The following is a 27,897-nucleotide window of genomic DNA, read 5'->3' as shown; positions in this document are numbered from 1 at the left end:
GTAAATGCATATGGGGGGGGGTCTTTAGTTCCACTGAACCTGCATTAAAGTGCATATGATGGCTGGAGCGGTGTGTCGGCCCTGCTGCCTTTCTGCTGTGACACGATGGACAGCCTCTCAGGCCTCCTCCTCAACAGATACCATGAACACTGGCGCTCAGCCCTGGGCTCCTGCCAGGCCCGGCAGCCATTAGCTGCTGTCAGGGGTTGGCGTAGCGTTTGTTATTGGGGAGGGGGCAGCATGAAAGGCTTTAGTTGGGGCCCCTAACACCTGCGCAGCAGAGGGGCCCTTTCCTCACGCTCCTTCACCATGCTCTAAACTCTCCGCTCCTCATTGGCTCCTCGGAATCACATGTCAGCAGCCCAGGGACTTCTGGGAGGAAGGTCACTTCCTCAGTGCTATCCCTGTTTCCATAACAACCACACTGGTAATAGAGCAGGTAACATGGAGCCCGGTTACACTCCGTAATTCCTATTCAGTTTAACACCAGACTCTTTATGTGCCTTTTTGCCCCACTGTGGGGTATCTGTGTAACTGGGTGGGGCATCTAGAAGAAGAATAATGGGGTTTATTTACCCCGTTTAATTTATAAAGCCATTTCCTGCTGTTTCTATACAGATTATCGGGGCTTTTAGGGCTGTAAGAAAAAAACGATGAATTCTGAATTTCCTTACAGTAAAATGTAAGGAAGTCTTACTGTACTGTGACAATTGTAAATAAGTGGAGCAGCCTCCCAGCAGAGGTGGTAGAGGGTAATACAGTGAGGGGATTAAACATGCATGGGATAGACATACGTCTCCTGAATCTAAGACGAGACCAACAACTGATTAAGGTTTGAGTCTTTACAGCAGGAGAAACGGGCGACTAGACGGGGGCCGGATGGGGCCGACCTGCCGGCGGGTTCTAGGTTTGATCGGTGCAGAAGAAACATAGTTTAAAAAAATAGTTTTAAAAAAGTCAAATATAGAAAAAAGAGGAAAATACATTTTAAAAAATTGTAATAGAGAGCCCAGTGATGTCACTGTGACATCACTGGCATCCGAACGATGTGAAAGAGATCCCCACAGGGGCCCTCTATCCTTATTACAGTGAGAACAGCACAAAAAAAGAGGAAATAATTTAAAAAAATAATAAAATAAATAAAAAAAACCCAACATTTATTTTTGGTGACAAATTAATGATTCTAAAATGTGAAAATTATGTATTTTACCAATGTTTGTAGAAGTTTTTTGTGTGTTTATAAGAAAATTAAATAAAGACTATAATAAAAAATATTTCAAAAAGAGCCTTAAAATCCTTTAGCCCAATAATTAAAAGAAAAAAATATATATTCTAGCGTGTACAGAGCTCAACTGCAAAACATGCATTTTTTACTGTTTTAGATTTTTTTTTAATCGATTATCACTAATAATTATTGTATGTTTTATAAATTTCTATGATTTTAAAAGAAGCCCCTACCTATTCTGAACAAAAACGATCTATTTATGCGGGTTCATCAAATATGGAAAAGTAGAATTAAAATGAATAACCCCCTCCCCCCGGGGCTTGAAGAGTTTAAATTAACCTTTACCACTTCAGCTAGGAGGCTGTTCCGCTTACCTACTCCCCTTCCAAAAGACATCTTTCCCTGAAAAAAAATAGATTTTGTGGAATTTGAGAGATTTAGTGATTTCTTTGAAGCCGCCTCTCGTTTATTAACCGTTTTTTTTGTTTCAGGCTGATTGGGACGTTCCTCATGGTTCTGCAGAAAGTGGTGGAAGAGGCGCAGCTGGAGGTGACGGACACCCTCATCGATGACAACAACTCCGCCATACGCGTACGTACAGAGACCGCGCCATCACAGGGTTCTAACTCACTGTGACAGGGCCAGGCTAGCTGGCTCATATGTCATATGAAGTTTAGCCGGGTCACGGAGCACTTTTGTGTCCGGTTCTGTATACCGTGACCCGGTAATATATTATATTGTGTTTATTGTGTAACCGGCCCAGAGACTGATGTGGATTCAGCCCCAGCCTTCAAAGAGACGATCCTATAATCTGGCTGGGGCTCTTAATCAGCCAGCACAGCCCTGTCTGCCCAGACGGCCCCCGCACTACAGGGGGGATAACACAGGTGGGGGAACCCATTGTATTCTGTAATCCCCTCACCTGATACATCCCCTGTATACTGATGGGATTTGTGATGGGATGTGAGTGATGGGATTGGGGGTTGGGTTCGGTACACATTGCATTGAGATTGTATAAAGTTCTGTGTGTTTGTAATAAAGAGAGTTCTTCTTGGTTTACTACGAATGGTGGTCTGGATGATCCGTGGATAGCTGAGTGCGATCCGTATGAGGGACTGACTGGTGATTCCTCAGCCCTCAAACAGGGGACCCAGCCTTGGGTACGGTGACCCTGTAACAACCCCCCCAGTGCTGTATACAGTAATATAACCCCCCCCGGCGCTGTATACAGTAATATAACCCCCCCGGCGCTGTATACAGTAATATAACCCCCCCAGCACTGTATACAGTAATATACAACCCCAGCGCTGTATACAGTAATATAACCCCCAGCGCTGTATACAGTAATATAACCCCCAGCGCTGTATACAGTAATATAACCCCCAGCGCTGTATACAGTAATATAACCCCCCCAGCGCTGTATACAGTAATATAACCCCCAGCGCTGTATACAGTAATATAACCCCCAGCGCTGTATACAGTAATATAACCCCCCAGCGCTGTATACAGTAATATAACCCCCAGCGCTGTATACAGTAATATAACCCCCAGCGCTGTATACAGTAATATAACCCCCAGCGCTGTATACAGTAATAGAACCCCCAGCGCTGTATACAGTAATATAACCCCCAGCGGTGTATACAGTAATATAACCCCCAGCGGTGTATACAGTAATATAACCCCCAGCGGTGTATACAGTAATATAACCCCCAGCGGTGTATACAGTAATATAACCCCCAGCGGTGTATACAGTAATATAACCCCCAGCGGTGTATACAGTAATAAGGTTTGCGGTGGATCTGATCTCCGGGATCCGTTACGCGGCTCGTATCCATCTGTCTGTATTTTAGATCTTGCTGAGGAATGTGGTGTAAATATTGTATGCGCCGCGGCTCTGTTACGGAATAAACATTTCCCGAAGGTTACATAATTCTAACTTTATCAAGTTTTGGTTGCCATAGTAATATGAAAATGTTTTGTATTCTCCCCAAACTATGCCTCTAATTTATGAGAAAAAATGCAAATAATAATATATCTCGAGTGGGTGCGCTGGGGGCACAAAAAAATCCGCCGGCAGATCGGCCCCATCCGGCCCCCGTCTAGTCGCCCGTTTCTCCTGCTGTAAAGACTCAAACCTTAATCAGTCGTTGGTCTCGTCTTAGATTCAGGAGCCGTATGTCTATCCCATGCATGTTTAATACCCTCACTGTATTACCCTCTACCACTTCTGCTGGGAGGCTGCTCCACTTATCAACCATCCTGTCTTTAAAGTGAAAGAACTAGAGTAGATCTAGAGACTATGGGTATTTAACTGTACTGTCCGATCATAAAATACCCAAATCCGTGTGATTACACGATGATAAATAATCCCCAAATGGCACAAGATCCCCACTGCCCACACAAGTGGGGCTCTTACCCAGGACAGCAGGACTGTCTCATGAAAACAGGGGCACTTGACAGCTATCTGCCGCGGTCCCCTGTACTTTCATGCAGAAACTGGCACGGGTCAGTGGGTCTGTCCGACGCCGCCGTCCTCGAACACCGGGAAAACTTCAATTAAAAGCTTGCTTTGTGGCGGCTGCCTCCTGCATTATTCATGCGGCACAGAGAGCCCGTGCGTGCGCGACTTTGTTCTCCGTTACAGCCGCACTTCACAAGACGTCTTTCTTTTTTTAATCAAATAATCAAAGACGTTGCGATGCTGAGCGGTGCGACTGGGATTTGGATTTAGAGCTAAAGTTTGAACCCGCAAAGCACGTTTTCACGAATTTCATGTCATTATTATTTTTTAATCATCTCTCTAAAGTCCGGCTCCTCGGTTGGAGATAGAAACGTAAAAATCTAGTCTGCCCGTTACTCAAAGCTTACTCAGTTGTTGGTCTCGTCTTAGATTCGTGTCTAAATTCCCTCCCTTTACTCATGTATTACCGCTTCTGCTGGGAGGCTGTTCCGTCTAAGCCTCGGACAGTTTTAGATCATGGCCTCTTGTTGTAACGTTTACAGAGGGTACGTATAGAAATAGTCTTGATTGATCCAACCAGGACACCGTGAAGACGCGAAAGGCAGCCGCTCCAAACACGTTTCGTGCATCGCAGCGTTTAATCAGGCATTTTGCCCAGGCAGGGGAGTGTTGGCACCTTCTAGTCTGAGGGGGGGGCAGGTAAAATGGAGCGGCTCCCCAGCCCCTTGCCCCTCCCAGTAACTAATATACGCATTAGAACACACAGACTCATCATAACAGACAGATACTCACTAATACATCCACACTTTATTATCACACATCACTCTCATCACGCATCATGCCCATCACACATAATACCTTTACGTCTATCACAAATCATTCCCATCACACCTATCACACATAACTCTCATAACACAACACCTCACTCCCCCACACCTATAACACATCACAATTCACTCCCCCACACCAATAACACATCACAATTCACTCCCTCACACCAATAACACATCACAACTCACTCCCTCACACCTACAACACATCACTCTCATAACACAACACCTCACTCCCCCACACCTATCACACATCACAACTCACACCTATCACACATCACAACCCACACCTACAACACATCACTCTCATAACACAACACCTCACTCCCTCACACCTATCACACATCACAACTCACTCCCATCACAACTATCAATCTCACGTCATTCCCATCACACCTATCACACACCACAACTCACTTCCTCACACCTACAACACATCACTCTCATAACACAACACCTCACTCCCCCACACCCCATCACACATTACAACTCACTCCCATCACAACTATCAATCTCACGTCATTCCCATCACACCTATCACAACCCATCTCCCTTCTACCTTCTTTACAGTGAGCAGTCATGATTGTTTGGTTTTAGGATAGTAGAACCTACTGGGGAACTAAACTAAACAAGACGTTAAGGAAGGAGAAATTGTGACACTTTCAAAATCATAAAAATTGAGATAGTAATTTAGGTTGAAAGACCTAAATCCCTCAAGTTCCCCCCTTCTACTGGAAGAAGGCAACCCCCCCCACCCCGAATTAAGCTATTTGACCTTGGATCAAGAAAGTCTAAAATATTAAAGTTTATTCTACCTTTTTATAACCATTAGGATGTCCACCAAGGAATTATAACATGTCGTAAAACCCACCAACCTAGAAATGCGGTGACCGGTGGAACGTCCTCTTGCTATTCTCTAGTTCCTTCTGTTGAGTATTCTTGGACGCCGTCCAGTGCTAACGTCTTCTGGGTTCTTTGGTTCTGATGAAGCAGGTGGCCTGTTTTTGTGTTTCAGACCAGCGTTTCCATCGGGATCCGATACCAGACTATGGACCGATCAGTGGGCGCCTGGAACGACGGGGAATTCCTGGACAACCCCAACATGCCTTCTGCTGCCGACGGCAACTTCCAGTTCGAGACCGAGAGCCTGCTGTCTGGCCACAGCTCAGCCGTGTCCCCCGGAAAATCGCACTTCAAACGGTAACGTGACCGTTATTCCCCTCAAAATAAAATATACTTGTGTCAGCATGGACATGTCTAAAAATAATCCTACCGTCCTCCACCGATGAGATCTAACAAGCTGAGCCGAAATAATGTCCCCCCCCGGGGGCTCACTTGCGTTTTCTCCAGTTTCTGCGGTAACCGGCGACAGATTCTATGAAAAAAATGTTTTTTATTCATTTTCCTTTTTATTCAATACACAAACTATAGCCTAGGAGCCCTGGTTGTTTTCTGCTCCGGAACGTGAAGGCTTGTCGAGAACCGGTTGTCACCTAGAACGTGAAAACGAAAACGAGCCACCAAAAAAAAAAATTGTAACAATTTGCCGGAGTGAAAAAAGATCAAATGAAAGGAAAATAATATTTTCTTACACACGGTACTTAGGGACCTAGCTTCACGTCCACGGTAAAGATGGACTTTAATCATGGAGATGAATCAGGTGCCCCCCCCCCCCACCACCACAGTTATTCCCCCCCAAAATGAAAACCCTGCCCGTTCAAATCAGCCGTCTGGGCTTAAAGTCCAGGGTTTCACGGAGAGATAATGCATGCGTGTACTCATTGCACACACGAGTGGAATCCAAAAAGAGTTATTAATGCCCCAAAAGCTGAACATCTGCCAAGCGTCAGTTTATTGAAGCTCAATGCCCGCCGTTCCTGAACGTCCCAGCCGATGATTCATTCTGAACAAAGTACGTAGCTGCGTTTGGGGGGGAATTACTATTATTATTCTGCCAGTCCGGCCATTTGCGCTCGGTTCCTGACAGAAAGCTCGGGGGCTCGTCCGTGTTTACACGGAGTGGTTAGAAAAACAGCGAGAGGGCATTGAGCTAGATCCCGATTTTAATGAGATCACCGGTGGGAAAACACGAGGCTGATTAACGAGAGATCGTGGCACCGAATCGCTGGCGTGACATCGAATGCATAAAGGCTGTATTGACGTAAAGGGGTGTATTCACCAAACCCTTTCATGTTTGGGGGTTGGACACTCATTCAGTAGCTTCACCTGAGGACCTCAGCAATAAGAACTTGAGGAAAACGTCTCTCGGGGGAAACTTAGAACCCTATAGTTGCCTTATTTGATGTCAGTAGCTTTAAATGAGTTCTCGAGGTGAGAGTCCTCGGGTTTTTTATGTAAGTGTCACACTTCAGGGTCACTCACTCTGTAATGTGTAGATGGTCTGAGTGGAGACCTTACGAGAACTTGGGTATGAAGACTGCGTGATGTGAGGTCTTTGATGTTTTTAGAAGGTAAAGACCGCTTCAGCAGGTCGGTCCTTCCGAGACCTACAGGCGCGTAGAAGGTATTATCATATCACTGGCTCATTCGCTCCGCAAAAGTGCCACCTTTGGTCTACTTGCTCCAGAATATAATCTAGAACATGGCCCTCAAGATCCACAGCAGGCTGCATCCACGGAGCTCGGGCCTTCAACCCAACTTTTAGCTCATGAATTGATGCTGAATCTCCTCCAGTCCCCGTAGATTTTCTGTGGCCGATATCTGCGCCCAGCCTTCCAACACCCACAGTGCTTTTTTTAATTTTTGTTTTCCTTGAGTATTTATTTTAAATGTATTTTTTTATTTTTATTTGATGGCGAGCGGCGGTCTTGAAATCCATGTTATGTGTCTAGGATTCAGACACACCGCGGGAGCCGCCATCTCGCTGCCCCATCACATGGTTTGAATCGCTGCCTCGATATCTGTGATATTAGCGTTACGGAGGGACCTGCGCGGCTGGAAACAATCTCTAGCGCTAGAGGCTCATGCGCCGTCCCCTAAAACAACGCGGGGAGAGAACAGGAAGTGGCTGACAACTTCCTGCTCGGGCCGATAGGTGGATCCCAAATAATAGATTATACCTTTTATGGATTCATTTGTGGCACAACTTTACTAATTTGGGTCAATAAGATAATATAAAAGTCAAACTTTTTATATGGGCTGAAATTTCAATGAAATGCGCATCATTCACCCCTCTGGCACCGAAGTGAAACCAGATCACATTCGCTCCGCTCTTCTGCCGCAAGGTTATATGGGGGTCTCTAACGCCTAGCAGTCGAGGAACTCAGAGAAGTCATTATGTTTGTGAGATCTGAGGCCTCAGAGTCATCCAGGGATAATGGGAATGCTAGTCTAACAAGCTGCAGTCACTTTGATTTATACCGAGTAGAATTTTGACCCATACAATCCTGACAACCGCAGTGATAAAGTCAGCAATGCTTAGTAAATAACCCAAACGGGGAGGCTGCTGATATTTCTGTGGAAGCTAAATATTCAGAGATAAAAGCTGAAGGCGTGGGGGTCCAAGCGCAGAAGATCAATGGCAGAAGGCGGAGGCGCCACATAAAGCACGCGCCGGGTAATGAGGGAGAAAATCACGCAGCCCCCGGCCGAGGGTCTCGCCGTCTTTCCACAGACTAATGAGGATTTTGTGTCCTGTTGTTGCTTAGCTTAGCTTAACAAATATTAGTTTATAAAAGAGCAGGCGAGGAGTCCAGGGCCGGGCTGCAAATTAAAACCATCCATTATCCACTATCCATTATACAGGGCATCTCACTGATTAAACCATACATTATACATAGCACCTCACTGATTAAACTACCCATTATACATAGCACCTCACTGATTTAACTATACAGTATACAGGGCATCTCAACGTTTTACCTATACATCATACAGTCGTCCCCTGGATGGCTTAAACACAAATTAAGTATTTCAGGTCATTTATGATCCTAGGCCGGCCATTTCATTGGGTCGCGTCCTGGATCTTTGGCCACGATCACAGGTCGAGCTCAGTGTCTGGATCCTTGCACCATTTTCACAAGCAGAGCTCACTTTTTGGGTCCTTGTACTATGCTGATGGGTAAATCTCAATATTTGCCTTGTGCTGTCGGTTACTCCCAGGCAAGAAGACGATGGTGAATATTATAACAGCGAAGACGATGGGGAAGAGGGAGACAGTAACAGCCAGTGCTCGCTCCTATCGAGGTAGCAGAACCGCATGGAGGGTGCCGTGATCTAATGTTTGCTGTGATGCACTGTTTGCCGTGACCCAGTGCTTGGCGTGACCCTATGCTTGGCGTGACCCAATGCTTGGCGTGACCCAGTGTGTGCCGTGATCTCATGTTTCCATGATCTACTGTCTTCCGTGATACAATGTTTGCCGTGATTTTTCGTGTGTTTGTAAAGCTTAAAATTCTCGGAAACCGAGCCCTTGATGACTGGAGCTAAACCAAACGGAGCTTCACTGCTCCCAAAGTGGCACTGAGTGTCCCCCACATCCCGAGTCTTCAAAGATGTCAAAGCAGATAGTAGCGACCTCGCCGGTGACCTCGGCAGAGCCCCGGTGTCCGCTTGGCCAGTGGGTTTTTCATTTCTGTTGGACTAAGGAAGGTTTAGTGGGTTAATTACCCAATTAATTAACAGATTTATCCCAAATCCTGGGGACAGTTATGACTACGTCCCATTGTGGTCTGTAATCCAACCTGTGTCTAGTATCGCTCGAGATCTGTGTGCCAGATGAGGGAGCGATTACAGGTCAGATGGAGGAGCAATCGCAGGTCAGATAGCAGTTACAGGTCAATCCATTCCTGGCTACCAATACCACGTGCCACAACAACCTAATGATTATTCTCCGACATGAGGGCTATTATCTAACGTATCATTTCACAGCGTCCATGCCCTCGGAGGTTGGAGGATCCCGTGAATGTTTGTCGATTACCGGTGCAGGATACTTTCCTGATACTTTTATGTTGAACATGGTAAAGGGACTAAGTGGGAAGGTTGCGCCTGACATGCCTTAGGAAAGGCTGTGGTGGGAGTTCAGCAGGTTGGGGGGTAGACCTTGTTGCCTGCACCCAACCATTGCCAGACATGACAGCACAGTCAGTACCCAGCTCTGGCCCAAACCCAAGACTGGACCATGTGTTCGATGACAACCTAGAGAGATGGGAAAGCTGCATTACTACCCCAGAATTGGCCATTGTGTCAATTGGTCTTGTGACTTCATGGTGTTTACCCCTCCCCCCATACTACCGGCCCATAAAATAGGGTCATGGAGGGTGGGATAAGAGTACGTAGCGGTTGGTTAGCTCAGTGCAGGCAACTCAAATAGCCATACCCGGGAACCTTCTTCCGGCAGCTTGATGATGTCTGTAGGCAGAGCCAATGTGGGTGGGGTCAACATCATCAGTGGGCGGGGCAGGTCTAGTCCCAGCATGGTCGCCATTTTAAGGACCTGGAGCAAAGAACCTTAATGCGGTCACTCCAATAACGCCCCTCACTATATTCCAAGGAAAGAGCATGGCTGGACAGGCAGGAGAACCTGGTTTGGCCACAGCGTGGACAGTACTTCTCGGGAGATGTTCACATCCAATGGAATTATTTCTTACTATAGCATATATATCATTAAAAAAACCCCATCAGATTATTAACGTAATCAATATATTTTAAAAAAAAATTAGAACAAAAAAAATGAATTTAAGCCCAATTTTTGCTTTCATATCCAGTATATTGTTAAATTTTATACCATATAAGAGAAAAATAATTACGGTATATTTAGTTAAAACGTTAAGATTTTCAGTTTGGCAAAAACCCCGTGGAATTACAGATGCATGTGACTCCACAGCAGGCGAGACACGGGAGCTACCCCCGGGGGCCACAGAACGGACGGGGTGTAGCAGCACGGAATTATCATTCGACATTTGTCCTCTTCTGCGTTCAGCCCGGGGGGGGGGAGTTCTGGGGTTTATGGACTGTTTGCTTTTTATTTGCACCGCTCGCAACATAAAGAGCAGTTTATTAAAGCTGCTGTCCCACTTAGACAAAACATGATTTACACCCGAGGAGGAGGATGCTAGCAAATAAACCCTAGCAAATCATTAATGACATTACAAAAACCTTTTAAAAGCTTTTTAGTTTCCATGGCAACAACAATCAGACCCTGCTTTTGTGCCCCACGGCAAGTAAATGTTCCTTGTAAAACGACACGGCAGCACGGGTTTATATATGATAGCACTGGGGTCCTTTTACATTCGTTTTATGTCCCCCTTGGAAATTCATGGTGGGGTCCTCCAGAATCCCCCCCATATCCATTTGCTATTTTGCATGCAGGGGATGCGTTTGGCAGAACCATCTCCTGACGGTTTTCCCAGCAAAAGTCAGCTCTGGAGCTGCAGCTTCTCCATACTTTAAAGGGACAGAGTACTCTCCCGACTCCCAATATTAAGCTATGCGGCTCTGGAGCTGCAGGTAACGGCCTCCTTCGTGGGAGCAATTTCCGCGAATGCTGGGAAGGGTCCCGTTAGACCGCCTGCAATATTCACCAAACGAGCGCTGAAGCTGTATTCTTTTTTTTTTTTTTTTTGGTAAAGTTGCCTGGAATATTCAACTGTCCCTTTAACCCATTCCTGGCCAGGTGTTTTTACATATAATAAAGGGATTTTTATATGTATTTTTATAACTTAGCGCTAAAGGATATTGGGGCACTTTTTAAAAAAATGTTTTTTTTGCACTATTTCTAGTGGTCCCCTTTTTGATGACAGCGATGTCGTCATATTTATTTATATATTTATATTTATGTTCCTTCTTCTGCCCCTGATCTGTTTGCGCTGATCACACTGAGATCAGCCATTAGGACTCCATAGCGCTGCATTGCTGACTGCAATACGTTCATCATCCAGCAGGGGGATGCCTCCTGAGTCTCTCCTTCAGCGAACTTCTGGTGGGTGTCGGCAGACAGCCTGATCGTGTGAATAGGGAGATGTCACTGCGACAAAGTATCTCCTGACGCAAACGGGTTAAAGAAACCATTTCTGGGAAGAGTTTGGGGCAGCACCCGTTATGAAGTTTCTAATGAGGCTGGGACAGCAGCTTTAATAGTCCTTTCTGCGTCTGGAATAAAAGACAAACACGACTGCAAAGCTCTTCTGCCCAGAGCGCTAATACCCGCAGGGGACAATAAAGAGAAAGCGCGGTAAATGTGTCACAGCCCGACGTGGCTTCTGGCAAACAAATAATAATGAAATTCCATTTTATGCTGGACGGGTAATGGGGGCTGCGGGCAAACCGGTGCGAAGCGTTCGTTCGTATAAATGAAAGAGCGGATAACTCGCCCGAGCTTTTACTTATTCTCAGGCTCAAGCCCGAAAGGACGTTCATTCAGTTTTAAGGAGACCGATGAGCCCTTAGAAGAAATCTTTAGAAAACACAGTTTCTTTCCGGGTTGAAAGGGTGCGGATGGCGTGATTTATACACACTGGGGGAGAGAAGTACACGAATGGATAGCCAGGACCTGACGCCCAACGCCTGGGGGGTCCATTCACTCAACAAAAGTACGTTAAAGAAACTAGGACACAAATCCTTGTACAAAGCGAGTGATAGATAAGTGGGACAGCCTCCCAGCAGAAGTGGTAATACAGTGAGGGTATTAAACATGCATGGGACAGGCATACGGCTCCTAAATCTAAGACGAGGCCGGCGTCAATATGCGTTAAATATACCCCCAACCAACCGGTTTTCGGTGCAAGAAGGGCTGTGTTCAACCTGTACAATGTATAGTTAAGCATCAGAGATATTTTGTGAATGCCACGTGTTTATTGAACTATACATTATGCAGGGACAGCTCAGCCCTTCTTTGGGGAAGATATGTCTCCACGTTGGCCCTTGGCAATGCATAATGTTCCTCAAATTCACCCAGAAGCTCCCAGTTTAGTGAATAACCCTCCTTTTGACATAAAACAAATACATAAATCACCATAATATAAATAAAAGATAATAATAATAATAATAAAATATAATAATAATAATAATATAAATAAAACATAATAATATAAATAAAATATAATAATAATATAAATAAAACATAATAATAATAATATAAATAAAATATAATAATAATAATAATATAAATAAGTAACATATAATAATAATAATAATAATAATAATAATAATAATAATAATAATAATATAAATAAAAGATAACAACAATAATAATAATATAAATAAAATATAAGAATAATATAAATAAGTAAAATGTAATAATAATAATTAATAAAATATGGTAATTGTTACCCTATATTTGTTTAAATCACGATTTCCCTATTTGATGAACCCGCACAAATTATACATTGTTTGGCTTGGGAGAAGTAGGTCCTTCTTTTCAAATCATAGAAATGCATAAAACATAATCATCATTAGTGACCGTAAAAAAAAACAAAAAACTATACCGTAAGAGCCGCAGCTGAACAACGACCCAAATTATGTTCAGCAGCGTCTCTGGATTACAGTCATACCCCAAATACATATTTTTATGTAGGCTTCACGTATTATGCGATGTGACATGTTTTTTAATACTATTGGCTTAAGCGGTTTGGGGCAGTGATTTTTTTTTTAATATATATATATATTTTTATAATATATATATTTTTTAATAATAGTGTTAGGGCAAAGGGACTCCCTTTTTTCTACTGTTCCCAGTGCACGATGACTCAAGATCGTTTTGGGGATACATGGTGTCGTAGTGACATCACTGGGCTCCCAATAAATTGTATTTATTTATTTGTATTTATTTTATTTATTTAGTTCATCTTTCCATTAATTTTTTTCCATTTTTTGGGGGGGGGGAAATAAAGGGAAAGATGAACTAAATAAATAAAACAAATAAAAATAAATACATAATTGCCACAGGTTTTAAGGCCCAGTATGTCCTAAGGGGACTGAGCGAGTTAAAGTACCGGTACGTACGCTCTCCCTTTAATTATTGTCATGTTGCACTACCTTGCTGCCCTCACTGGTTGGCAGTAGAGAGCTGGGTGTGACATCACCTGTACATTATTAAAAAAATTATTAACATTATTATCTTTTATTTATATAGCGCCAACAATTTACGCAGCGCTTCATACAATAAAATGACCTGGAATTAAATGTATAAGAATGGTCACGTCTATAGAGACAAACTTCCGTTCCATTTAAGGTTCTTTTAAAAAAATGTAACAATATTGTTAAACCCAGGGCCGGCCCAAGACATAATGCCGCCTGGGGCAAAGTTTGAAATGCCCCCCCATTAGCTACCCTTCCTCTCCCTACCTTCTCATTATCTACCTCCCTCCCTATTATCTACCCAATTCGCCCCCTTTGTACTTCACTTACCTTTCAGCAGTCCTGCGGCGAGAGTCTCCCTGCTCTGCAACGATGCACGCTGCTTCACTGCTGAGCACCGGAAATGACGTCATATTCCGGCGCTCAGCATTACAAGCCGGCACCGAGACCGAGCTAGAGGGCTCGCGGAGGAGAGAGGGGCGCTGAAAGCGAAAACCACTCAGCGCCCCTCTCTCTCCTCTGCTTAAAAAAAAGAAAAAGGCGCTTGGGGCGGCAAAGTGCTGCATGGTAGGGCCCCACTCTGCTGCATGGTAGGGCCGGCCCTGGTCAAAACCTTATTTTGATTTCTGTGCACATAGCCTGCCAGTATAGTTATGTATCCACCACTTTTTTAATCTGTAAATCCTCGGCACGCTTTACATACGTACAGAGTAATTTATTTTTATGGATTTCAATAATGTTGCCAAAATAATATTATATATAAATATATACCTTTAAATAATATCTTTATAAACAAAAATAATATTATAACAGACGCATTGATAGTTGATGCAGTTGGATAAATCTGGAGTTCTAGATTCGGGGTACATATTGGATTAGGGGGGTAAATATTGGATTAGGGGGGTAAATATTCCCTAGGTTGGTCCATATAAAATTAATAAACCTAAAGCCAGATGGAACACATGATCTGGGATTCAATCTGCCTCCGTTTGTTGGTTTTTTTGAATTGGTTCATTAATAAATGAAGACGTGGAATTCAATTCTGTGGGCCAGGCCATGGTCAGGATACTGTTACCGGTGTAGCATCCCCATGTTACCGTCTGCCGGGACGGGCGCTCACCGCATTCTGAAGAAGAACCTTCGGAGGTCTTGGAAGACCTGCAGACTCCATGAAGCACATGGCTTCTTAGCTGAACATGGTGGCTATTTCCATGTTCCTGCGAGTTCCTACTAAGCCCACCAGCCAGAGTCCTTCAGCTTCCAAACATCAGAGGTGTCTACCTAAGATGGAATTTAGATGGAGGTCCGAAAAGGTTAACTTTAAAAGTGTAACTTTACATCTTTTTCTATATTGGCCCCGAATCAACTTTGACTGATGAAGCCATTAAAACCCAAGCCCTAATCAGTCGTTGGTCTCGTCTTAGATTCAGGAGCCCTATGTCTACCCCATGCATGTTTCAATCCCCTTACTTCATTACCCTCTAACACCTCTGCTGGGAGGCTGTTGCACATATCTGTCACTAACCCTGTAGAAGGATTTGTGTCCTAGGTTCTATAACAATTGCAAATAAGCCACCGGGATTGGCTGTCAGGTGCAGCCACCCCAAGAAATTTACTATCCATGGTTGTGGAAGAAACTGGGCAGACCCAGGCAGGCGTCGGGGGGTAAAAACGGCCCACCCAGAGATTGCCCCATAGGCGGGATATTGAGGTAGATCCTAAGGCTCCTAGGTACAATATATATATATATATACGGTATATATATATAATATATATATTTATACATAGATTTATATATTAATGCTTTATTTATTTATTTATTTGTTTGTTTTGCTGAGCCTGTAGAAATTTCTGGATCTGTTTCCTGAAGACACCTGTCAGGGGCCGTACATTAAATTTCAATTAAAGAGACAAAAAGAAATTAGCCGGGAGCCACCGTCTATAAACATCCCAGACTAAACCCATCATTAAATCGCGAAGATCCTTCGCGCTCGCGGGGAGCGTCTCATTCTCCGTAGTGAACCCCACAAATTAACCTTTTTTTAGCTGACACAAGAGAATATGATTAGAGAAAAATAATGAATTGATGAAGCTGCTAAAAATGTAAACTATTCTGAGAACAGGTCACCGGTTTGGGTGACCGGCAGCCTGGGTAGGAGAATATAGTTAGTGCTAGGCAGGGGGGCCGACACTCTTGAGTTTTTTTCCATGTGGCAACCCTGAATGGAGACCCCGGGGCAAGACTGGACTGGGGATGACAAGACAGCACTTTAATGCCACCAAATCAGTGCTGCCATTTTTTTTTTCTCCTCAGCACTGCCTGTCACTTCAAAACTGCACTAAAAGGTCTATGGAGATGCTGGAGCTGCTTAGCAATAGAGCCCTGTCATTATTCCAAAGCCCGCCTTTATGTATTACATCACTGCGGTCTGATGTGCTACAACCACTCCCAGTCAACTTTAAACTAATAGGTTTAACAGGTTTACAGGAGGGGGACATCATTTAAGGCTATAGAAAAGGTGAGGCCTATGGAGCTGCCCAGGGCCTTTTTCTTCAGGCCACCACAACAGTCTTCCCAATAGGTTTTCGATTTCCTCTTCCCCAGACCGGATCACTCAAGGAGATGATCTGCCCTCCGGTTTGGCATCAAGGAGAACTGTTGCCCCCTCCCCGGACCTGCCGCCCCTAGCCAGGCTTTAGCCCCAGATCATGTTGGAACCTAACAATGCTTCCGATGCAACTTTTAAGTCCAGGGTGGTCTTGTCAATTGGGGGCCACAAGTTGACGAAACTCAACCCCAAAGGAGTCAGCATTTGGTATGACCTACTCACTCAACAGCTAGTGAATCTCACCTGCTGAGTTTGATTGGTTTATTGGGGTGATGATCTTAACCAATTGCAAACTGTTCTCTAAAATATCACTTAAAAAAGGGATTCTAACAGACATAGGACGCCCCCTCAGCGACAGATAACTACGTTTAATGGTTTCATCATTAGAATTTCAATAATTAGGCCTTCAGGTCCACTCCCCACCCAGGTATCACCTAAACCCGGCCCACTCCCCACCCAGGGATCCCCTGCCCCCGGCCCTCTCCCCACCCAAGTATCACCTAACCCCGGCCCACTCCCCACCCAGGTATCACCTAACCACGGCCCACTCCCCACCCAGGGATCACCTGCCCCTGGCCCTCTCCCCACCCAGGTATCACTTACCCCCGGCCCACACCCCACCCAGGTATCATCTATCCCCTCCCACACCCCACCCAGGTATCACCTAACCCCAGCCCACTCCCCACCCAGTATCACCTACCCCCGGCCCACTCCCCACCCATGTTCGTCCCCCCCCCCCCGTCTGAAGTCGGAGACGCAATGGACAATTTCCAGATTCTAGAGGTTCCCCCAAAACGAGCTCAGAGACCTCTCTGTGTAGATTGAGGATATGGCTGGGTGAGTGGCTTTTAACCCTTCGTATTGTGATATCCATTGTGTAGTGTTGTGTATTTTGTATAAATGCCGCCCCGTTCATATAATTTCTCTTCCTCTCCATTTTCTTGCCGCACGCATCAGCAAAGTCTCGGACATGCGCAGAAGGATGAGTGACGGGTATAAGACCGTAACAAGGCAAGTGGTGTGTGCGGACAAGTCATTTCATTCTAGAATCCCAAAGGGAGGACCTGTCAGCCGCCGCGCCACAATCTACCCACAATTCCATAGTGTGTTTATTCGCATTTTCCCTTCACTGGTTCCAGAAAATGATCTCAGCGTTTACCGGGGTGGAAAAAGCTATTTTATTAAGCATTGAAACACGTCTGCGGGGCCTGTGAGCCTTGAATATGTTTTTAGACGGATTGAAGCATTTTTTTTTTTTAAATGGCGTATATTATTTTTATGCTTAAATTAATAAATTCGATTCATTTAAAGGCAACGGAGCCTGAAGGATCCGCAGTATTTGGGGGGGGGGGGGGGAGAAACAAAAACAGTAAAAAAGGCAGCGTCGCCAGATAAAAAAAAACTTCAAATAAGTTAGAAACGTAACAATTTTTATCACAATCGATGATGTCATTTGTAAGCATAGCATTCATTGGCCGGTGCGGATTAAACGGAATGTTATTGGCTAATCAGAAATACATTTAAAGCGAACGGTTGTTTTTTAAATCTCGATTAAGGGTAGAATTGTGGCAGCACACGCAGGGTTAACGGAATGTTAATAACCCCGGAATCAGAGTGTTTTGGTCGCTGGCGTATTTCAAGCCTCGTGGGATTTTTATTTGTCGATCAGTGAATATAATTAGCTGGAAAGGAAGGGGTTATTCCCCCCCAGGGCAACTACGCTCATCTGAAATGAATCCTGTCTTGAAGTTCTTTCCTTTCCACTCCCCCCTTCCCTTATAGAGTCAGGGCGAACCAATCAGCAACTTAACAATAGAGGCGAGATAACTTAACGGGGAGGAATAATTCTGCAGATCCTGATAACAGGCATTTAAGTTGGGACGGTGACACGACCATTCGCCGTTATAATTTGTATCATGACATAAGTCACCATTATAGGGAAAGCTGTACCCCCCACCCCCCACTCCAGAGCCCCCCATCTGTATCCAGCCATTAACCAAATCTCTACGCAGTCAGAAAACAAACGGTTAAATCCCAAAAGAAATTCATAAATACTGTGTGGAAAAAAAGGAGAAAAGCCCTTAAAACAACGTGGCCCATTTCACCTCAGGAGGCATCTTCATTTGGGGTAGTGGTTACAGGTGCTGTAGGACATGTTAGAGGAGGTTCCGAGGGCAGGAACATTCACCAACCTGACCCGCCAACCCTCTGCTGATGTATCGCAACGTCACAGCAGGATATGACATCATATTGCAACGCGCTGCTCCACTACGCACGTCTATAAAGAGCGGTGAACCCTCATCTCCCAGACCGGACCCAATCGCCAAAAAATAACATTAAAAAAACAAATAACGGTGATTCCCCCCCCCCCACACCCATAAAGTGTTTAAATGTGAAATAAATGTTCTGCTTTAATATGGGCTAGTGTTCCAAAACAAACCCCCCGTAATGAAGCAATGAAACAAGCGAAGCCCATCTGATGGGAGCAGCCATAGTAAGCTCCTGTTCTCAGGATCTATGTGATTATTCCTCCCCATTAAGTTTCCCCTCCCCTTTGGTGGGAGCTGAAAAAAAAAGTCAAAAAATTGTAAGAATATATGGTCAAAACAGGACAGTAATTGCAGGCTTTTGCTATCTTCTGCCACCGAATTTAACTTGGGGTGAAATATTCCTTTTTTAAGACAAATATCCCTTAAAATTAAGAAAAATCGCAATAATTCTGGAAACCAGTGAGATCCGTATAGGTGGCCGGTCGTGATACTCGTGTCGTTTCCTAACTCTGCATCGTCTCTTTTGTCCCACCAGAGAGGACCTGGATGAGCTGAGGTAATACTGTGAGGTCTGCTGCCCTCCCGGACCTAGTGTTTGCATGACGAGTGGCGTGGCGTGTTTTTAGTATGTTATAAAAGCTACATACATGGCTTAAAGCTGCTGTTCCACTTAAATCATCAATCGCCTCTCCGGCGTGTTAAAGCAAAGAAACCCTAGCAGAGCCGTCATTTTATTCATTCCTCTTCCACGGAAAACTTTTTTTTCCCCGCTTCTATGGCAATAGCCTATCGGTGCCTTTTTTGAGAATTTATTGTTTCCAGGCAGAATAACAAAGAAGGCAAAATTTGATAGGATGAAAGATTTTTTTACATTTTTTTTAACTGAACATTTAGAAGTAACGGGAAATAAGTTTAATTAGAAATTCTTAAATTCAGCAGAATAAATGGAACCGGCAGCTTTAAAGGAAAAAAAAAAAGTAAAATAAAAGGACAATATAAATATTTTTTCTGTTGCTTTAATAAGAATATTTGCTCTGTAAATAATCTTTTATTGTTTTGAAGCAAGAACAGAAGAAGGATAAATAAGAAACCTTGAATTATTTCTAAAAAAGCACAACGCAAGAAGCTAAAATATTAGCTATTTTTAAAACCAATAATACAAAATATAAGTTGATATTTTTTGATATACAATTTTGGATTAAATTTCCCCCTATGAACCAGATGTTCCAATATTATCTTTATTATATTACATTATCTTTATTACATATCTTTTAAACTATAAAAGTTATCCAAAGCGGAAATAGTAAATGCCAAATGTTTTCATCGTGGTTTAGGTGACATAAATATAAAATAGTGTATATTTTTTTTATTTAAAGTCCGTTAAGCAGAATTTGTCAGATTTTACTTTCCATGAATCCAGCGCTCGGCTCTGTTTTCGTGTTAATTGCGTATGAGCGTTAGCTCCGATGGATGGACTCCAATGCAGTTCGCTGCATGGAAATCGGGGCAGGCGTTCTTTAGCTATCGGAGTTAGAAGAATGAGATTGTGCCCCCTATAACCCCGCCCCCGGCTGCCTCTACTGCAAACAGGAAGCATTCGTCAGTACACTTCCTGCACATTAGCAGAACCCCAGCCTAGTCAAAGCAGCAGCCAATCACACGTACGTGATCTGAACACCGGTTGCTGCAACTGACTGCTACTGAGCGTGTGCAGGAAGTGTGCTTCCCAGGTACACTTCCTGTTTGCAGCAGAGGCAGCCGGGGGAGGAGTTACGTGAGACCCAAGACTCGATATTCAAACTCTTATTACTGAGGAATGCCTGTGCTGATTTGCATGCGGTAAAATGCGTTGGAGTAACACGTTTGCTGCGTGTGCGTGTTCTTTATGTCTCCTCTGATGCATTCCGAGCTTTTAACTCTCCGTCTGCACCGGTTTGTCGTTAGCTGTACAAAGCAAATGAAATGTGGCTAATGATTTGGATGTCGCCGATGAGGGAAGAAAATGTTGTTCGGTTACAAAAACAATCATGATGGATGAATAACGTTAATGATCGCGGATTATGGTTCTTTTATGGACCTCATTAACTCCCTGATAAGTCTGGTGACATTCTGAGCAATGATCCCGCAGAGCGGGGAGCGACGAGTGAGCGGGGGAGCTCTTCATACGCATGGAGATTATTACAATCTGACTTTAGAAGAACATCAAGGAGCAAAAGCCATATTTTCATCTATTGTGACGGGAAATTCGATTATTTCAGACAGGAGCTGGAGCCGTCGCCCTTCCAATGGGCTTTTTTTTAAAATTTATTTTTATTTATTTATTTTTTTGTTATTTCAGAGAAAAAGCTAAAGGAAAGGACAAAAAAGGCAGCATTTTACAGTTCAGGTAAATCCGTTTAGCACTCGTTCTGTAGCCACTTCGTTTATTAGCCTTTCGTGCCGCACGTTCCTGTTTGGGTTTGATTTCTTCTCCAGAGTTTTGAAGACTTTTGTTAAGTTTGAGTGGATTTTCTCTATGATCACACCTGGGAACTTCTGAGCTCCAGTGGGCGGTCCCATGCCACCAGCGGGCGGTCCCATGCCACCAGTGGACGGTCCCATGCCACCCGTGGGCATTCCCGCTCACATCACGCGAAACACCCCCATTTAAAGGGGAAATGTTGACCTGGAGAACCAGAGAAGCGGAGCTTCACCCATAGGTCTCCGGGTCAAACCATGAAAAAAAAGGCGACATAATGAGGATTGTCATTTCTTCACCGCGTTCCCCATTAAAAATAAATGGAATTTTCCATCACAATCTCTTCACTACGTTCCCCAGTAATTTTGCACCGGCGCGTGCCGAGGGGATATGGGTGCTCTGTTCTCCAGGTGTCCTGGTGGCCATCTCAACCACCAGCCTACAGATAATCCTCACAGGCATCTGTTTGTGCCCAAACTGACCCAATATCAATGAATCTTAAACATTGTCTATGAATATGTGACATTTTGGTACAGGCCTGGCACCAGGGTGGGTGAGAGGGGCAACTGCCCACCGCACAGCACAGAGTGGGGGTAAAAGATAAAGGATCCCTCCATTTTTTGGACGTATTAATATTTTAAGGCATAATAAGCAGTTAATGAGGAGGAATAACCATGCAGATCCTGAGAACAGGAAGTTAAGGTGGCCGCTCCCATGGTTTATTATATTATATTATTATATTAATATTATTATTATTATTTTAGTGTAAATTACACCAGTAGATTCCGTAGCGCTGTTACAACACGGAAGAGAAAATTAACAATAACATTCAAATTGTCGAGAAGATTACGACATATAGGTGTAGAAGGAGAAAGTCCTGTTCTCCTGTTCCTATGAGCTTACAATCTATTCGTATTGAACGGTAGCATGTAGAATTTGGGGAAATAGTAGACGTTTATAATTCTCATGTTCACCTTCAACTTAATGTCTACTGCATTATCTTTAATCATAAACACGTGGCCTTCTTTCTTTTGATTTTATTAGAATTTTAGAATTATTTTAGAATTTTTTTCGAATTAATCCTTTTTTTTTAGTTTTTATTTATTTATTTATTTATTTATTTTTAATAGCCAAACCATATTTCACACCGACTCATAGAATATAATGGCAAATAATACAAACTTGGTCCATTCCGTCTGACCATTGTTTCCCTGCTGTAAAAACCTTAATACAAGTGATTTGAACCCAATTTAAAGTCATTAGCATGCCACTTTGTGCTCATGGGAAATATATGTTCCCAGTAAACCTCCATACTTAAAACTTAAACTATTACTTTTCAAACAATTAAAACAATCCTGACGCCAAAAAATGTAAATAATAAATTAATATCATTTCTGTTTAATAGACACATATTTGCTAAAGTAGTTTAGATCCTATTTTGTACAAAACATATAGTTTTTGGTAGTTTTGCGCATAAGAATGTGAGGCGTTGATCTGAGTCACAGCTAAAACACAGAGTTTCACATAGAAAAATGTAAGGTTATGCATCTGGGAGAAGAATCCTAAAGTAGGGTGCTGTACTGTGCAAGTTTTCCAGCATATGAATGCTGTGTGTGATCAGCGAATATTTGTGCCCCCCCCCCCCCGGAAATATAAATCTTTGGAAGAACCCCTCCTTGAAAATGTTTTAATAAAAAATGAGAGGAGAAATCAACTTCAGAATCCAGGATTATTATTATTATTATTACTACTATTATTATTATTACTATTATTATATATTATTATTATTATTACTATTATTATTATTATAACTATTATTATATATTATTATTATTACTGTTATTATTATATATTATTATTACTACTATTATTATTATTATTATTATTATTATATATTATTATATTATTATTATTATTCTTTTGAGTAAGGATACTTAAGTTGTGGATTTTGATGAAAGGTTGAAGTTAAAGGTGAATTGACCATGTTTTCTTTTATTGTTATTAATATATTTTAAGGTTAGACATACTTTTTTTGGCCACATTTTGACCACCATTTTTTGGTGAAAAATGAGAGGAGAAATCAACTTCAGAATCCAGGATTATTATTATTACTATTATTATTATTATTACTATTTATTATTATTATTATTATTATTATTTTGAGTAAGGATACTTAAGTTGTGGATTTTGATGAAAGGTTGAATTTAACCTCTTAAGGACAATGGGCGGTCCCTAAACCCATTGAAAACAATGCATTTTGAGCCTGTACATGTACGGGTGTTGTCATTAAGGGGTTAAAAGGTGAATCTTTTCTAGTTATTAATATATTTTAAGACGCAGTAGAAACCAATGTCAGCTTCCGTAAATGCCTTCTATTCCCAGATAGCGTCGATTGATTTTCCCTGCGTGATCCGTAACGGTTCTCGGTTAATGAAGGTTCTGGATCATTAGTATTAATGGGACTGGCGTCCGCTCTGATTGTTCTGCAGATCCGTTTTTTGTGTCACGGACGCGGCTGGGAAGGGTGGTGCCGGTGGTGGTGGGGGGTTTGTTCGTGGCTCAGGTGCCGCGTGCAGATAAGAAGGTCCAACCTCATTAAAGGAGATCTGTAGCCTTTTTAATGGCGTTTAATTAATTCTCTACAATCGGGGAGATCCATGTTGTGGATAATTCGGATTTGAGAAGCCCACATGCACCGAGACACCCCCCCCCCCGCTTTACTATGCAATAGAACGAGACGGGGCCGATGTGAAGAGAGAATAAAATACCAACAGGGATCTGATCCTGCATTTCACAGTCCAGGGACCCATATCAAGCTGCATAATGTTATTTTACGCATTAAACTAACCAATATATATTAGCATTAGAAACCCAAATGTCTACACTATGGGAGCGGCCATCTTAACTTCCTGTTCTCGGGATCTGCATGATTATTCCTCCCCATTAAGTTATGTCTCCCCCGCTGTTAAGTTGCCGATTTTTATTATTTAAACTGTTATTATCATTATTATTATTTACACTATTATTATTAGTATTATTTACACTATTAGTATCATTATTATTATTTACACTATTATTATTATAATAATAATTATTATTTACACTATTTTTATTATTTTCTCCATTATTATTATTATTTACACAATTATTATTATTATAATTATTATTTACACTATTATTATTTACTCCATTATTATTATTATTTACACTATTATTATTATTATTATTATTTACACTATTATTATTATTATTATTATTATGATTATTATTTACACTATTAGTATCATTATTATTATTTACACTATTTTTATTATTTTCTCCATTATTATTATTTACACTATTATTATTATTATAATTATTATAATTATTATTTACACTATTATTATTTACTCCATTATTATTATTATTTACACTATTATTAGCAATATAAGGATACTTTTAATAAACAAAGTGGTGTGAATATATATATATATATATGAAATATAATATATATATATGTAGACATATATGAAGCCATTGATACAGGTTATAGAGCAGGGCTGTATCCATGCTAATAATAGAATTTAATTTGTATCCATTACGAGTGAATTATTGTTATACAAAAAAGCACAGTATTGCCATCCATACTGTACAGCTTATTTATATCTTTACCCATCGCCGTGGGGTTTTAGTGCAAATAAAAGACTTGTGAGGGTTATACGAGCACTGAGTGCTGGGAGCGCGTGAATAATTAACCCCGTAAATGCACCCGTCTAATTATTCCTTTATATCTTGCATGTACGGCATTAATAGCAAAAATAAGGATAAGAGCAAGGGGACCAAGGACGGAAAAGAAAAGTAAGTCCCGCGTGTGTGTGCTCGTGTGCTGTGTTACTAAATATATAGGTACCACGTACAACCAGAAAGTTACATCCTTTTTCCTTTAATATATATATATATATATCAAAACTGTTCCTTTAATTAATATATATATATCAAAACTGTTCCTTTAATTAATATATATATATATCAAAACTGTTCCTTTAATTAATATATATATATATATCAAAATTTTTCCTTTAATTGATATATATAAATACTGTACAGTATATACATCAAAACTGTCTTTTTAACTAATACGTATATACATATTAATTGAAATCGATATCTTTATCGAGGAATTAGGTCATTTTAGTAGCGTTTCGGATCATCCGTTCTGAACGTATAAAAAGTGAATTGGTCGATTACTTGGTCCGTTGCTCTCTGTGATCTCGTGTAAATGTATTCATTGGCCGGTTATTTCCTTGCTCCATTCCGCACTGACACCGGGGGCTCCTCGTCTGCGCCATCCACATACAGGGGCCAACCTCAGCTGAGGGGGGATTATTTAATTAAATCAATTAATATATGTATAATAGATAGCTACTAGGTTACCCATAAAATAAATTTACATGAAAGGTTCCAGTGGGTTAACCTTAACCTAACTACCAACAATTGCCAAACATCCTGAACAAAAGAACGAGGCCCCCGCCTTAAGCCTTTTCTAGGATTGTCCCACCATGTCTCGCCGCATGCCCAACCCAAACTACCCTTTTACCACCACGGATCCTTCCTGTAGCGCCAAAATATAAGGTTCTCCACCACCAATCCTGGTTGCCCCCACCCAAGGCAGCTAACCAGATCCCCCCCCATATGACTTATAACCCCTAACCTACCCCTTGTGGGGCATCCAGCCTCCACCAATTACACCCACACCACCCATTTCCCCGTGGCCCCCCCTCTATCCTGTTATGTCCTAGGAGTCTCCACATTGAAACCATTGAGGACCCAACTTCATTTAGCGTCGGATCCTCCCGAGCCAAGTCATCATGGACCAGAAAACGTCCCCGTCTCAGAAGCGCATGGGTCCTTCTTTGAAAACTCGACTTTAAATAAAAAGGTCCACAAAGGACCAAAGATTTGGCGAGTTTGGGGCCGAGCTGACGTGTCCTAAAACACCGGTAGGACCAGATTTTAGGGTAACTCTGGAGATCAATCCCAAGAAATGGAATCGATTCTTAAAGTTCCCTCAAAGGGTTAAGCCTGATCTCCAGCGCCTTCTGTGAACCCGATGAAGGGACACTTTATTTGCCAAAAAGAGATAGGATTCTTTGGAGCATAAAAGGTCCATTCAGAGTAAGAAACCAAAGCTCGCCCCGTGTCTTGTCTGTCGGTAAATATTTAATGCAAGTAATCAGATACAAAACCCATGATCCCCGCTGAAACGCAAGCGATGCGGACGGAGCGAGGTGGCCATTCGGGGGGAAAAAAATAAAAATTGGGGTTTTTTTTTCTTCGATTTCATTTTTACGATTTAATGAAATGCACAATTCCCCAAAATGTTCATTTTTAACCCGTATTCCAAAGCCGCCAGCTCGGCCTAGGAGCTCACATCTGTCTGTTGGTCCGGTTCCTTATCCTCGTCACAGACTAGAGGCGGCCGTCTCAGGTTCCCACCAATTCATCCAAAATTCATGGGGGTATCGGCTGGCCGCTGACAGCTGTTCCAAAGCCGTCACCTCTCGGACCAGCCCATTACCTGCCCTCCAGATCATTATTACCCTCTTTTTTTTCCTTCTTCAATGTGTCCTTCTCGGAAGAACCAGGCCAAAAAAGCCGGATTCTGGGATAGAGCTTCCCGGGAGCTGTTAAAACCACCTATTATTTAATTTTGGGGAATTTAAATAAATTATTTCGGCTCTCCGCTTCTAGAGGTAGCGTCGATGACGGAAGTTCTGCCCCAGGTAAGCGGGACGTTCCCATATTTATTAAATTATCTACCGCATAGAATATCGATGGACATACAAATATAGGGTTGTTTCCTGGCCTCCTCTTAGATTCAGGAGCCCGTACGTCTATCCCATGCATGTTTAACTGACACTGTATTACCCTCTACCACTTCTGCTGGGAGGCTGCTCCACTTATCTACCACCCTCTCAGTAAAGTGTTAGATTCTGGTCTAATGTTGTAACTTTTCTCTTCCTTTGGAATAAACTCCCCTCCTGTACTTTGTTAAATCCCTTTTTTGTGTTTAAATGTCTCCCCCCGCCCCCCCCGGCCAGACATATTGAGATCCCTTAGCCTTCATCCTTAAAACTATTATCAAAATTGGCATTTCTGTGGTTATTTAATGAAATATAAATTTAACCCATTATTCCCCAGTGTGTTGAAATTCAAGTTGGTTAATGATTCTTGGTTGAAAAGACACCGTGTGACCAGGGGGCCAGATTTTTCTAAAATGAAATTAATTAAAATTTTATACAAATTCTAGGCAAAAGAGGATGAAAACGAAATGTATTCGTAATAATTTTTTTTATCATGTGCAAGATCACAGTTAATATTTTAATAATTTTTTTTAATAATAATTAAGGTTGTGTTCAGTAAAATAAATGTATTTTATTGAAATATTAATTTTATAATACATTTAATTGATTTAATGACATTCTGTTTGTACGCTGCTATTGGCTGTAGGATATATGTTTAAATTGCATTTAAAGAAAAAACGTCGCTTTCGAAATATAACTTATGGCTAGAGAATTCGGTTCAATTTATTCAAAACCTCCATTTATAACACGTAAAAACGAATAAATCCTGAAAATACTGAAGCATGCCGTCTGTGCAGGGTGTGAAAATAATAAACTAACAGAACGTTCATCTGGCTGAATCTTAGACAGAATATATCAATAATTCCTGCTCGTTAAAACAGAACCACGGATAATGGGGATTGTATCTGTAGAAATCCACAGATGCGTAACATTTCTTTTATACATGTATAAAAGGGAGGGGAAAATGAATTTGTAGAATCCATAACATGAAAAGGGTTCTATTGGCTACTGAATATAACCAAGAAGAAAGTGCTAGCATCACTTTGAGCCAGAAGGTGCCATTGTATGCACTGTATAATAATTTTAATGAATTTTTTTTTTTTAGATCAGTGGCCAAAAAGTCAATAAATAAAAGGAAGAGCCACAGTTGGCACCCTACATGCAA

At 42.1% G+C, this 27,897-nt stretch overlaps 1 protein-coding gene across 5 annotated transcripts in view; it reads left to right on the top strand.

Moving 5' to 3' along the window:
- Positions 1-27,897, top strand: part of LOC149283131 (otoferlin) — a 116,848-nt gene that overhangs the window by 32,785 nt on the left and 56,166 nt on the right. For 2 of the 5 annotated variants that reach the window (XM_089497977.1, XM_089497976.1), the window contains exons 4-5: positions 1,717-1,816; positions 5,532-5,716. In XM_089497977.1, coding sequence (XP_089354103.1) covers positions 1,717-1,816; positions 5,532-5,716 — 285 coding nt within the window. Of the gene's footprint in view, positions 1-1,716; positions 1,817-5,531; positions 5,717-16,835; positions 16,851-24,681; positions 24,727-26,341; positions 26,357-27,897 lie in introns of all 5 variants that reach the window. The other 3 variants (XM_089497975.1, XM_089497978.1, XM_089497980.1) reach the window with 3 other exon arrangements.

Source organism: Sceloporus occidentalis, unplaced genomic scaffold (genome assembly GCF_023333645.1).
Source record: "Sceloporus occidentalis isolate IW3139 unplaced genomic scaffold, rSceOcc1.0.p SCAF_111, whole genome shotgun sequence".
NCBI classification, from domain to species: domain Eukaryota; kingdom Metazoa; phylum Chordata; class Lepidosauria; order Squamata; family Phrynosomatidae; genus Sceloporus; species Sceloporus occidentalis.
The sequence above is the reverse complement of the archived record's forward strand: the minus strand, read 5'-3'. Positions and strand labels throughout refer to the sequence as shown.